The sequence below is a fragment of the Gossypium hirsutum genome, chromosome D06 (assembly GCF_007990345.1).
Source record: "Gossypium hirsutum isolate 1008001.06 chromosome D06, Gossypium_hirsutum_v2.1, whole genome shotgun sequence".
Lineage (NCBI taxonomy): Eukaryota > Viridiplantae > Streptophyta > Magnoliopsida > Malvales > Malvaceae > Gossypium > Gossypium hirsutum.
In genome coordinates, this window is record NC_053442.1 from 44,189,424 (window position 1) to 44,205,199 (window position 15,776).

Here is a 15,776-nt window from a genome sequence, read left to right on the forward strand (position 1 = left end):
TAGTTTATATTATAGATAGATATAGGTAATGTTAGATTTGTTAGTTAGAAATTATAAAAAAGAAAAGAGAATAAATATAATAATCTAAAACATTAAAAAATGTGTAAAAATATCTAATTGGATATAATATAAAAAATAAAAAATGATTTTGACATAAGAAATAATAAGTTAAAAAATAGATAACTTTAATCTTATTTATTTCCCTTATAATCACTTTTACGCCATATGGCTATATTTTGTCAAAAAAGAAGTTGATTTTATATAATACAGAGATAAAAGATTTCCAATATAATGTACCATATTTAATGTGATAGCATCTTGTTTATATATATATATATATATAAAAATTAGGTATAGTTCTTCTCAACTCTTAAATAAGAAAATAAACGTAATTTAGTACACTCAAATTCACGTACTCTTGCACTGACAATAATATCGATGACGATTAAGTCTTAACATGCCTTTTTTTTAAATGTAGAAAATACTTTTATATTAATATTTATTTTTATAATTAAATTTAATATAATAATATATATTCATTATTAATTTGTAAGTTGGACCTTGCTCAGTGGTGGAGTCAATGGGGGTTGGCCCCAACCCCTCTAAAATGGAAAATTTTCTATTTTTTAGGCTATTTAAAATTTATAAAATTTTAAATTAATAATGGTAAAATTACACTTTAACCTCAAAAAATAATAAAAATTTGATGTAATCTTTTAGAAATTATAAAAATATAGACTATTAAAATGGTGAAATTAAATTTTTACTATCGTAAAAATATATAATTTAATTCCGACCCCCTTAAAATAATTTTCTAACTCTAATACTAAGTAAGATATCTTATTTCAAATAACCTTTGTCAAGATTCAACTAGTAGCAACAGGCTATTATATTTTAACTTGGCCTAAAATGGAAAAGTTCTTCAAATATGAAACATTGATTTTTCTCGGTAAAAATATACTTGAGTTAAAGTTGTGGTTAACAATGCTTAAAAGAATATTTTTAGCTTTAAAAGCATTTTTTGAAAAAAATTTGTGTTAAACGAGTAACTTTTGGCTGAAAAGACTGGCTTTTAAAAAGCATTGTTACTCATAAGCTAAATTTTTTAGCTTTTCTTGAGCCAATAGCATTTCTTGAAGCATTATTACTTTTTCATCCCTCCATTTTTGTTCTCCCATTTTTCATTCACTTTAAATTACAAATGCTAATATAAAATTTTTAATATTTATATTTGGTATATAAAATATTACCCCTTTTTAAAATTTTAATCCAAATAGATATAATATTTTAATTTGTTAGGTTTATATTTTTTTATGTTATGTTAATATCTAATATGGGTTATATATTTAAATTACATTTTAAAATAAAATCATTGATTAAAAATAAAATAAAAAACACTTCTTAAAATAATACAAATGTGTTAATATCTAATTAAAGATATTTAATAGCTATATTTAAATATTTAAAATATAGTTTATATATTCTAATTATTTTTATAAATAATTAATATTAATTGCTTAAAAATATTTAAAATTTATATTTCATATATTAAAATATTAACAACAAGTTATAATAAATTATTTTTTATATTATTGCTAAAATATCATAATATTAACTAACTTGAACGTTATTTAAATATATATTTGTTACTTTATAATACCATATCCAAAATGGATATTTTATTTCTTAAAAAAAACTTTTTGACAGTAATACTAAACACTTAAAATTTAAATCAAACTTTTTAAAACTTCTCAAAAGTACTTTCCAAAAACAATATTAAACTAACCCAAATCACATCCACAGTAGGGATGAACTAAAAAAAATTATATTTATAAAAAAATTTATTCTAACAGTTGAATTATAAGTAAAATGATACTATCAACCTCCATTTCATCCTTAGATATTAATTTTTTAAGTAATAATTTTTAATTGTTTTATTTAATAATTTCATATAAAAATAATAAAAGACAAAAACGTCATATTTTTCCTTACAGAATTAGATGAGCAGTTTCAAGTTTCTTTTTCATGATTAAACACAAACAATTAACATTTCTCATCCATTATCTGATTCCAAACATAAAATCCAAACTGGTTTTCTTGGGATGAATTGTGCCAGGTTCTAATTTCTCTAGGCCCAGTTATCTCAAAATCTTTCTCACTATGGTGAAATGTAAAATCTCCACTTATTTGCCGATATTTATTTTATAATGGAATTAAAATTAAAGTTTTTTTAATTTTTTTTGGAAAATTAAATCAACGTTTATTTATTGGTTTTAATAATTAAAGACGGTATCCATCATCCCAAAAATCAAATCCAAGAAAGAGGTTTCCATGCAAAGAACATGTACACCATACAAAGGATTCTATAGCAGTGGCCTTATTTATAACTAAAAAGACTGATGCAAAAAACAGGGGAAACAAATTCACGAAGCAAAATGTTTCAGTAAGCGACCGAAGAGTCGGCAAATTAACTGATCATCAATCTCGGATGTAGTCGATCTTAATGTTACCAATAGAAACCAGACCCTTTCCTTCTTTAGGCACCAAAGTCACCAAAATACTCTCATCACCTTCAACATTCAAATCCTCCAACAAATCTGTTAATGGCAATGTTAAGTTGGTGTTAAGCTTCATCCCAGTCTTGTGATGGTTATGCGGTAGATTCGTAAAGCTCCCAGCGAACTCTGAATCTTCAGGTTCAGTCGGTGTCTCGTCGTCTTCATCATTAATGTACACATCGAACTTCACTGCTGCATCTCGGTCTAGTTGAATGTTTTGTAGAACCAAAACTTCTTCTTCATCTTCCTTTTCGAGCTTAGTCCTCGATTTCTTTGGCCTTGGAACCTCAACGCGCACTAGTTTGTCTAAGGCTATAGGGAAGGCATTACTGATAGGGGTGATGTTCTTTGTTTCGGCCGCCACTGCTTGACCACCACTTTTACCCCGACCTGACTTTCGAGGATTTGGCTTGTTTTTGAGCCATGGAATATTAGCTTTTTGGTAATCATATCCGAAAGTCTTCATGTTAAGGCTATCACGAACCTTGACTCGAACCAGATTTGCGTTCTCATCGTAGAAAAGAAACGAGGAATCGAGCCAATCTGTGTCAGTGAAATCAGTTCGCTTCTTCCCTGGTAATGTTCTCCAAATGCTCCACAATCGGTCGACATTGGAGTGATGAGCGAAGAACAATGGGTCTCTACCAGCAGAGTAGAAGTTCCCCATGTCTTCAGAAAATGGCTGTCGCTTATCACCAACCCACCGGTGAACGGCGGTGTGAGGATTGTTCTCAATTGAACCCATTCCTGGACTGGGATCATCGCCGGCACGGTACGCCGCTCCAAAGAAAAGAGAAGCGGTCTTGTAGGTTACCATTTGCCTGTACATGACACTGAGGTTACTTTTTATTTGATCTCTCTTCGATAATTCTTCCTCAGTGCCAGCATAATCAAGATCGAGCATATTGGGTGGTTGGTGGTTCACGTTGCGCTTTTCATCATAGAGTGGAGAGTTAGGGTCTACATATATTTTAGGGATAGCCATTCCTGGGGGAGAATCCCAGTTCCAAAATGGCATCGCGAAATTTGGATCACCAATCAGCTTCCCCAAAATCCTCTCGTAGAAATAGAGATATAGCCTATGGAATGGGAAAAAAAGCCATGAGAAGTGAACTTGAAGTTGTTGATCCGGAAACCCCACTTGATCGTAAGCCCCATTGCAATAGGCACAATGAACATTGGCCTGTTGCTTGAAACTACGAGGATCATCATCAGGAAGAGCTTTCATCAGCTCTATGGCCTTTGTAAATTTCTCCAAGTAGTTAGCATCAACTAAATGTGCTGCCGGCCTTAACCGTATCGTGGAAAACCGAGGTGGTTTGAAATCTAGAATATTTGTTGTTTTTGGTGGGCAGCAAGGGACACTTATGCTGGTTCCTGAACTTGAAGATGTTACCGTTGAATTCTCACAAAGCGAGAGGTCAGGGGCGGCTATTGGGGCTGCCAATGCAAATGGGTCACTCACAAGGTTGGTTGCACCATACAGACTTCCTAGGCCAAGAAGAATATCCCTTCTATCGAAGCTATTGAGAGATGAAGAGCCTTCATTGTTTTGGTTCCCATTGCTGGCTTTGCATGACACTAGGTTTTTGGAGAAAGGCTTTTTCATCTTGAATATGAAAAGTTGTGATGTTTTGGGAAGGCATGAAGTTGGAATGGAGGAACTGGGAAGAATGACGGGGTTTGATGGTGGTGAATTGACGACAGGGAAAGCCATTGCCGTGAATTAAGCTTTTTATGTGGAAATTGGTAACCCAAAATCGAAGTGCCTTTAGCAAGATAAAAATACTGTGGTTGCAAACAATAGGGATAAAGTAGAATGGGACCTGTCGGAACTAGTTATGTTCAAAGTGAAATTCGATGGCTAATATATAGAGCATGCTGCCTCGATTATTAGAAAAATCAACATAGCAGACCAGTCAATTTTTTTTAGTCAAAACCCAATAAAATTTTCACAAATGTGGATTTAAAATCTTACACAGTAGGGCAGCGAAATTTTCTTCCTCACTAATCAATTTATCTTAATTAATTCTATTTTAGAGCGCATAAATTTAAAATCATATATATCTGAATATTTTTAAAATATATATATACTTTACCATAATAAATTTAAATAATTAATTAACTAATTTAAGTCTCAAAATTATTATTTTAAAAAATCTTTATATTCTTTAGAATTTTATTAATTTTTTTATATATTTTGAAATGATATACAAAAATATGCATTTTCATAGGCGTAAATTCTGATCAGTAATTATTTTTGCTCCAATTGGGGCATTATTGAGTGCATTTGAAAGGGATGCTTTGTAGGTTGATTTGACATTTTGCTTTTAATATCTTTTTTCTGAGCGGGAAAAAGAACAACATACTGTTTTTGGTATTTAGTTGAATTTAATTAATGCATTATGTGCAAGTGGGTCGATATAGATAACATGGGCTTCATTCACCAGCAAAGAAGATATTGCGGGACAGGAAAATCAAGGATAAAAATACGACAAAACCTATTATATTATATTTTAGTTTGCATTTCATTTTTCTTTTATTAAGAAAAAAAAGGAGAGTAAAATAATCTCTATATTTTAGATGAATGAACAAAACTAGTTCATTAAAATTGCATTATTAAATGTTTATTTTTGTATTTATATGTAAGATATAGTAATAAATTTAGCCCTCAAACTTTATATATTTATTTAATTTGACCCATATTCTTTTATTCGAGGGAAATTAAAAAATTGTGAAATTAATGAGGACAAATATAACAAATCTAAAAAAATCAATTAAGCTCTTTCAAAATTTAAAAATCATTTTAAAAAGTCATAAAAAATCTAAACAAAAGTTATAAAAAATTTCAAAATTATTTTTGATGAAAATTCTTAAAGAGAATTTTGATTTCTTTTATTGGTTTAGTTCTGTAAATTAAAATAGATTAATGCACTAGAAAAGCCCTCAAATTACCACATATTTAAGCAAACCCTCATACTTAATTAGTAGTCACATAAGTCTCTAGTTTAAGAATTTTATCCATTTAAACCCTTAATTTTAAGGATAAACTATACAATTCATCACCCAACTAGTACTGTATTTCTGTTTTGACAACTCTCTATTAAATAGTTAACAGAAGTGAAGACATGATCTTTTTAACTGGTATAATACACCATTAAGTCCTCAATTTTTACACATTTTATAAATTTGATTTTAATTTTAAATAATTCAATAAATTTAACCCTCCATATTTACAAATACTATCAATTTGATTCTCAAACACATATAATTAAATGTAAAAATAATTAAATGATTATTATATATTTTCAAAAAGTACAAAATATAATATTAATTATATATTTTTGGAGGATAAATATAATATCATTTTGAACCAATTAGATTAGATTATACCACACGTATTAAATAATTAATTATATTACGCAATGTGTATTGAAATGATTTATTTTGAATTTTATTTTTATTCAAAATGAGTTAATTAATTAACACATATTCTCTCTCCGGATTCATTTATTCTTCTCCAGTTCTGACCAAAAACCAAATTAATTTTAGATTTCAATTACCCAAAACCAATATTCAAAGATGTTTAGTGAAGTAGGGAAAATAAGAATAAAAAGTTCAAATTTAGTGACAAAAACATATTCACACCGTTGAAGACTTTCTTATTTAGTGAGCTATTCTTGGAAATTCTTACAAAGTTGGCTTTTACAAACTTCATATCTCAACAATCTTTTTTTTTTTTTGATAAATAGGGTTCAGTTTATTGAAAAAAAAAACATTTCAGATCTTCACTAATATATGACAAACCCATGGCAAAAATTTGCAAAATATTGATTAAGGAAGTTGGTGGAACTTTGTATGTGAATAGGCAAGTTCTGCCCTTTAATAAGTTTCAATAGATGATCAACACCACCATTAGATTAATGGAACACATGTTGGGTTTTTGTTCAATTCATAAAGTTTCTGGAAAGAGATAAGAGATTAGGGGAGTAAAGAAGAAGGAAAAAGAGAAGAACGCTTGCATGAGTTGAATGAGCTTTGAAGAAAAAACATAGAAAATGAAGAGGTATTGGTGTTGTGTGTAAAAAAAAAAAGACTTGAATAGGTTTAAAAAAAATAAAAACAATAATAACAAAAATTTAGTCCTTTTGCTATAAATGCTAATTGTAACTGTAACACTCACACTCGAACCGATCATCGGATCTGAGATATGAGATGTTACATTTGTTGCCAAAATAACTATGATTTTATTTCAATATCCAGAAGAAAAATCATGCAAAAAATTAAGTTTAAAAAGCTTTTAAAAATAATGTTAATTTAAAATCGGGTAATAAGTAAGCTTATGAAAGCTATCATAAATCGCCAGTAACAAATGAGGGGCCAAAACGCAAAAATGGCTAAAACACAATTTCTATCGTAACATTGAAGGATGCATGTCGCGACACTTAGGACAATAACATGATGTTGCAACTTCAACAGGTGAATGTCATGACCACGAGGATAGACAACTCAAATTTTGCATAAATTTTTACAAGGTTACCAAGCACTTATTTCATTTGGTCTAAAGTAACTCAAAAACAAATTTCATCGCATTTAATGCATTAAGCACAAACAAACAAACAAAAAAAAACCATCTTGGGCATATCTAAACGCCTATAAATGCATGATCTCATGTACATATTAACATGATGTTGCAACTTCAACAGGTGAATGCCACAACCACAAGGATAGACAACTCAAATTTTGCATAATTTTTTACAAGGTTACCAAACACTTATTTCATTTGGTCTAAAGTAACTCAAAAACACATTTCATCGCATTATATGCATTAAGCACACAAAAAAAACCATATTGGGCATATCTAAACACCTATAAATGCATGATCTCATGTACATATTCTATCTAGATTCAAGCAGCGCACTCATTCACTTGGCATGTAAGCGACACTCCAATCTTAATTCACAACATAACATAACTAGCAGAAGCAAGTAAATCGTTATCTCACTAGATTAGTACACATATATACTACCAAACTTATATGATCATAATCTAGTATAAACATTTCCTACCAAAAGTACCAAAATGACAATTTGAACCTTAGGACCAACTCAAACATTAGGTATGTGCCACTTTCTATAAACAGAAAAAAATCTATACAAACTTTGTCGAGTTGAAAGTTGAGTCCTGGATGCAGTTGTACTCCTCGAGTCCTCTATACCTAACAATACATGCACACAGAAATAAACAAAACCGTACTTTGAGCAATAGGGCTCTATGATGCTAACATGATTTAAAGAATTAATCATTGATACGATGATAGCGGAAACAAGATTGTAAGTTTGTCCAATTAACAGATTTGACTTAGGGCTCTAGAAGTGCGGAAAGAAACTTGAATTTTGACACAACCTGAAACACAAATGAATCCATGTCAAATAAAAATAATTAAGAAAGTAATTAAAATAAATAACTAAGATAAATAAAATAGAACAGTTAATCAAATATTAGAACAATAAAAAAGAAAATAAAAAAGCTAGATGGAAAAGATGGAATGTGGCGTGTAAAAGTTCCAAGGAGCCTTGGAAACAAGAAGAATCCACAACCCTCTTCAAACAACTCTCATTTTCCCTCAAAGAAAGAAAACTAAAAAGTTTGAAGATGATCCTCACAATCTGAAAAGATTGTTCAAACTCTTCTAAAAGAAAACTCAAGAAAAATTCTTGAAAAAAAAACTCAAAGAGAATTTATTAACTCAAAAGAGAAGTTGTTGAATAATAATCATTTTTTAATTGTGTACAATGAAAATGCCTTTATATAGGCTAGCTAAATAAATCTAAATAAAACTCTTAAGTATACTAAAACTCTAATTAACCTAAACAAGAAGTAGTTTTAAACTAAACTTTCTCGTTGACATAAAACTCCTAAATAACTTTAAAAACTTAATAATTATAAAAAAATTTAGAATAAAAAATAATAAAATAATAAGACCTAATAAATATAATATTGGGATCACATATAATAAAAATTAAGCCTAAAACCTTAACCCAATATGATTTAAACTCGAATTAAAAGCCCAAAACTCGTAATTCCTGTAATAATCCCACCTAAAAATTCTGCTCACACAGCCTTTACTAAAATGGTCATAGCTTGAGCTCCCGAACTCAAAATAAAGTGACTCAAAGTGAGCTTTGAAGCTAAGAGATAGATATTCAACATCTATTGATACATCTAAGCCCATAAATTCCTAGATCCTATCCAAAATGTAGTCGCAAGTTGATTAATCTTTTCAGCTTGAAAATTGGCAGTTTGGTTTAATTAAATTTAAAAAATTTTACCTATTCTGTGGATGTATCATTCCCCCTTTCTTGGAAAATATTCATCCTCACATATTGTATTTGACCGAATCTTGGTTTGATTTGTTTGGCCTTTGACCTTGTTATTGGGCTTTGAGGTAGTGTAAACCCATCACATCATGAGTCTAAAATTAGACCTTAAAACTTGCATCAATCACATAAAAGGAAAATACCAATGACATATAAATTGAAAACCAAATACTACCTAAAAGACAAATTCATATATTGTCTCAAGAAACAAAACATCATTCTTTAGGCTATTTAACATGTCATTGTTCTAACATTCAATCTTTTTACCATTGTATCTCACTGACATAGGTGTCATAGCAAACTATAGAACTGTTCCATTTTTATGATTACGATCTCGAATCCTTTATTTTTTTTACAACTATATCGACCATCAAGGACTGTGAAACACCCTATACCCAACCCGATCGTCAGGTCCGAACTATAAGGTGCGGCATTCGTTAGCAAAGCAATTACAATCAAGTTAAATACAATTTATACCAATTATCATGAAAATACAAGTAATATAAGTTTATGATACAATAAATAATTATTTCTAGGTATTATACGAGGTTATGAGAGCTCTAATGTTAAACAGAGGTCGAACTAGGATTGAACTATAAGATATTCAATATTTAGGATTTACATTGCGACATAAGGGAGTTCCTCATCGCCGTGACATTATAGGTTATTTCTCATCACGATGTGATACGTTTGACATCACAACATCACATACTAATTCTGCAAATTTCTTTTGGTTAAAAACCTTCAACTTTCCAATCCAATTCTAAACACATTCCATTTTTTTATCAAACCACAAAAACAACATGTCAAAATTAAGCACTCCAATACTTCATCCTACCTTAAATCAATACTTTATTACTATAAGCTTGATGCTACGACTTCAACTGGGGAATGTCGCGACCATGTGGATAGACAACTCAGAATGTGCGAAATTTCTTACAAGGTTGGCAAGCACTTATTTCATTTGGTCTAAAGTAACTCAAAAACACATTTCATCACATTATAGGCATTAAGCGCAAAAAAAAACCATCTTGGGCATATCTAAACACCTATAAATACATGATCTAATGTACATACTGATTTTAGATTCATGTGTTGCACTCATTTACTTGGCATGTAAGCGACTCTCAATCTTAATTCACAACATAACATAAATAACATAAGCAAGCATATCATTATCTCACTAGATTAATACACATATATACTATCAAACTTATATCATCATACTCAAGTATAAACATTTCCTACCAAAAGTTCCGAAATGACAATTTGAACCTAAGGACCAACTCAAACATTAGGTACATACCACTTGCTATAAATAGAACAAAAGCTATACAAACTTTTCTGAGTCAAAAGTTGAGTCTTGGATGCTATTGTACTTCTTGAGTCCTCAAGACATAACAATACCTGCCTACGAAAATAAATAAAATCGTACGCTGAGCACAAAGGCTCTATGGTGCTAACATTGTTTAAAGAATTAATCAGATAGAAGCAAAATACCAAGTACATATTAAATTGAAATCCAAATACTACCTAAAGGACAAATTAATATCTTGTCCCATGAAATTAAACATAATTCTTTGAGTTATTTAACATGCATCATTCTAACATTCAATCTCTACACAATTATATCCCACTTACATGATTGTCATAGAAAATTATAAAACTGTTCTATTCTTCTCATTACAATATCAAATCCACTTTTTTGTTTTACAATTGCATTGACCTTTAGGGACCGTGAAACACCCCATACCCGACCCGATTGTTGGGTCTAAACTATAATGTGCCACATTCGTCACCAAAGCAACTATAATAAAGTTAAATACAGTTTATACCAATTATCACGAAAATACAAGTAATATATGTTTATGATACGATAAATAATTTTTCTTGGGTCTTATACGAGGTTAAGAAAGCTCTAATGTTAAACTGAGGTCAAATTAGGATTGAATTGTGAGATACACAATATTCAGGATTGACGTCACGATGTGAGGGAAATCCTCATCACTAAGTTACATACTATTTTGGTTTAGTCAAGACAATAGGGTTCCTCATTTAATCGTGACATTATAAGTCATTTCTCATCGCGATGTGATACATTTGATGTCGCAACGTCACATACTGTTTCTACAAATTTCCTTTGGTTAAAAACCTTCAACTTTCGAAACCAAATCTAAACACATTCCAAACATTATCAAACCACAAAAACAACATGCCAACAACAATTTAAGCACTCCAATACCTCATCCTACCTTAAATCAATACTTTATTACTATAAGCTAATTAACATCAATTTAACACTCTAATACTTCATGTAACCTTAAATCAATAATTTATTACTATAAGCTAATTACCTATTGTATTTCGTACTAAGTCATGAATATTTTTTACTATCTCAACCGGAGCATTAGCAATATAGCATACCATATAAAGTTTGAGACCATTTACATTCCATGATCAAATAACCACATTCAAACACTAACCATTAAAGCCAAAAATGCACATTCACATAGTTACATACCAAAATTGACTTAACTTAGATACATGTCACACTTAAATCAAAATCGGATATATAAGCTTTGCCGAGTTGAGAAAAATATAATATCATTTTCAACCAATTAGATTATGCCACCCGTATTAATTATTCAATTATATTACGCCATGTGTATTAAAATGATTTATTTTTAATTTTTTAATTTTTTTAATTTTATTAAAAATAAATTAATTAATTAAGACATATTCTCTTCGGATATGTTTATTCTTCTTCAATTTAGACCAAAATCCAAATTTTAAATTTAAATATCCAAAACACCAATATTCAAAGATGTTTACTAAAGTAGGGAAAATAAGAATAAAAATGTTCAAATTTAGTGTCAAAAACATATTCACACCATTGAAGACTTTTCTTATTTAGTGAGCTATTCTTGGAAATCCTTTCAAAGTTGGCTTTTAGAAACTCCATATCTCAACAACTCTTTTTTTATTTTTATTTTTTGATAAATAGGGCTCAATTGACTGGAAAAAATATTTCAGATCTTCACTAATAAATGACAAACCCATGTCATGAATTTGCAAAATATTGATTAAGGAAGTTGGTGGAACTTTGTATGTGAATAGGACCACGTTCTACTCTTTAATAAATTTTAATAGTCGATCTACACCACCATTAGACTAATGGAACACATGTTGGGTTTTTGTTCAATACACAAGTTTCTGGAAAGAGACAAGAGATTAAGGCTGTGAAGAATAAGGATAAATAGAAGAAAGCTTGCATGAGTTGAATGAGCTTTTAAGAAAAAAATGGAAAATGAATAAGTGATGATGTGGTGTGTGAAAAAAAGAGAGACCTGAATGGGTTTTAAAAAAAATTAAAAAGATAAATAATAACAAAAAAATTAGTCCTTTTGCTACTAATGTTGCATGTAACTGTAACACCACACACTTGACCCAATCACCGGATTTAAGATGTGTGATGTCATATTTGTTGCCAAAGCAACTATGATTTTCTTTCAATATCTAGAAGACAAATCATTCAGTCATCTAGGTTTAAAAAAAATTTTAAAAATAATATTCATTCAAAATTGGGTTATAAGTAAGTTTATGAAAGCTCTCATTAATCACTAGTAACAAATGAGGGAGCAAGACACAAAAATAGCTAAAACAGGGTTTCTGTCACGACATTGAAGGATGTATGTCGCGTCACTCAGGACAATAACATGATGTCATGAATTTAGTAGGTGAATTTCATAACCATTGTGATAGAAGCTTGATGTCACGACTTCAAAAGAGGAATGTTGCGACCATGAGGACAAACAACTCAAAATTTGCATCTTTTCTTACAAGGTTACCAAGCATTTATTTCTTTTGGTCTAAAGTAACTCAAAAACATATTTCATCAGATTATAGGCATTAAAACAAACACCAAATTCCATCTTGGACATATATAAAAAACCTATAAATAGTTGATCTCAAAGTATGTACATATTCTATCTAGATTCATGCATCGCACTCATTACTTGGCATGTAAGCAACCCTCCGATATCAATTCATAGCATAACATAGCTAGCATAAGCAAGCAAATCATTATCTCACTTGTTTAGTAATTATATATACTACCAAACTTATATGATCATACTCAAGTATAAACCTTTCCTACCAAAAGTACCAAAACAAAAATTTGAACCTAAGGACCAACTAAAACATTAGCTGCATTCCACTTTCAACAAAGAGAACAAAAAATATAAAAACTTTGTTGAGTCAAAAGTTGAGTCCTAGATGTTGTTGTACTCCTCAAGTCTTGAGACCTAACAATACACCTATACACGGAAATAAACATAACCGTATACTGAGCAATAAGGCTCTGTGGTGTTAACATGATTTAAAGGATTAATCACATTGAATCAAAATACTAAGGACATATAAATTGAAATCCAAATACTACCTAAAAAAATTCATATCTTGTCTCATGAAAGGAAACATCATTCTTTAAGATATTTAACATGTCATTATTCCAACATTCAATCTTACTTACATGAGTGTCATAGTAAATTAAAGAATTGTTCCATTTTTCTCATTTCAATCTTGAATCCATTTATTTGTTTTACAATTGTATCGACCCTCAGGGCTTGTGAATCACCCCATACCCGACCCAATCCCTAGGTCCGACCTAATCCTAGAGCAACTATAATCAAGCTAAATACAATTTATACCAAATTTCATGAAGATACAAATAATATATGTTTATGATACGATAAATAATTATTCATGGGTTTTATACGAGCTTAAGAAAGCTCTAATGTTAAAACGAGGTCGAAATTGAATTGTAAGATATTCAAAATTTATGATTGATGTTGCAACGTGAAGGACTTCCTCGTTACGTCACAACATATCATACTATTTTGGTCTCATTGGGATGATAGGGTTCATCATCTCGTCGTGACATTATAGGTCATTTCTTGTCACAACGTGATACGTTTGACGTTGCGATGGCACATACTGTTTTTGCAAATTTCTTTTAGTGAAAAACCTTCAACATTCCAACCTAATTTTAAATACATTTCATTAATTTTCAAACCAAAAAAACAACATGCTAACATTAATTTAAGCACTCAAATACTTCATCCAACCTTAAACCAATACTTTATTACTATAAGTTAATTACCTATTGCATTTCGTACTAAGTCATGAATATTTTTAACTACCTAAATAGGAGCATTAGCAATATAGCATATCATATCAAGTTTGAGACCATTTACATTCAAAATTGGGTTATAAGTAAGCTTATCAAAACTCTTATGAATCATAACTAATAAATGAGGAAGCAAAATGCAAAAATGTCAAAAACAATTTTTCTGTCACGACATTGAAGGATGTATATCGCGACACCCAGGACAATAACATGATGTCACCAATTTAGTAGGCGAATGTCATGACCATTGTGACAGAAGCTTGATGTCGCAACTTTAATAGGGAATGTTGTGACCATGAGGACAGACAATTCAAAATTTGCATATTTTCTTACAAGGTTACCAAGCACGTATTTCATTTAGTCTAAAGTAACTCAAAAACATATTTTGTGAGATTATAGGCATTAAACACAAACACCAAATTCCATCTTGGGCATATCTAAACACCTATAAATATTTTATCTCAAGTATGTACATATTCATTCTAGATTCATACATTCCACTTATTTACTTGGCATTTAAGCAACCCTCCGATCTCAATTCATAGCATAACATAAGTAGAATAATCAAGCAAATCATTATCTCACTAGTTAGTACACATATATACTACCAAACTTATATGATCATGCTCAAGTATGAGCATTTCCTACCAAAAGTACCAAAATGACAACTTGAACCTAAGGACCAACTCAAACATTAAGTACATGACACTTGCTATAAAGAGAACAAAAACTATACAAACTTTGTTGAGTCGAAAGTTGAGACTTGGATGTTTTCGTACTCTTCGAGTCCTCAAGACCTAACAATACCTGTGCACGGAAATAAACATAACTATACACTGAGCAGTAGGGCTCTGTGTGCTAACATGATTTAAAAGATTAATCGGATAGAAGCAAAATACCAAGGGCATATAAATTGAAATCCAAATACTACCTTAACGAAAATTTTATTTCTAGTCTCATGAAATAAAACATTATTCTTTAAGATAGTAACATCTCATTATTCTAACATTTAATCTCTTTACTATTGTATCTCACTTACATGAGTGTCATAGAAAATTAAAAAACTGTTCCAGTTTTCCCATTTCAATCTTGAATCCAATTATTTGTTTTACAACTGTATCGACCCTCAGGGCTCATGAAATGCCCCAGACCCAACCCGATCGCCGGGTTTGAACTAGAAGGTGCCACATTCGTTGCCGAAGCAACTAAAAAAAAGTTAAATACAATTTATACCAATTATTATGAAAATTCAAGTGATATATGTTTATGATACAATAAATAATTATTTCGGGTCTTATACAAAGTTAAAAAAGCTCTAATTTTAAACTGAGGTTGACTTAGGATTGAATTGTAAAATACTCAAAATTCAAGATTGATGTCGCGACATGAGGGAGTTTCTCGTAACGACGTATCATAATATTTTGGTTTCATCAGGATGACAGGGTTCCTCATCTCCTTGTGATATTATAGGTCATTTCTTATCGCAACGTGATAAGTTTGACGTCACGACATGACATATTGTTTCTACAAATTTCTTTGGTTAAAAAACTTCAACTTTCCAAACCAAATCTAAACACACTCCATTTATTTTAAAACCACAAAAACAACATGCCAACATCAATTTAAGCACTCCAATACTTCCTGCAACCT

At 30.3% G+C, this 15,776-nt stretch overlaps 1 protein-coding gene across 1 annotated transcript; it reads right to left on the reverse strand.

Annotated features, from left to right (window-relative positions):
* Nucleotides 1-2,242: 2,242 nt before the first annotated feature.
* Nucleotides 2,243-4,403, reverse strand: LOC107901676 (polyphenol oxidase, chloroplastic-like). The gene has a single exon (NM_001326909.2). The coding sequence runs from the start codon at nt 4,273-4,275 to the stop codon at nt 2,479-2,481; it is 1,797 nt and encodes a 598-aa protein (NP_001313838.2). The 5' UTR covers nt 4,276-4,403; the 3' UTR covers nt 2,243-2,478.
* Between the last annotated feature and the right edge of the window lie 11,373 nt (nt 4,404-15,776).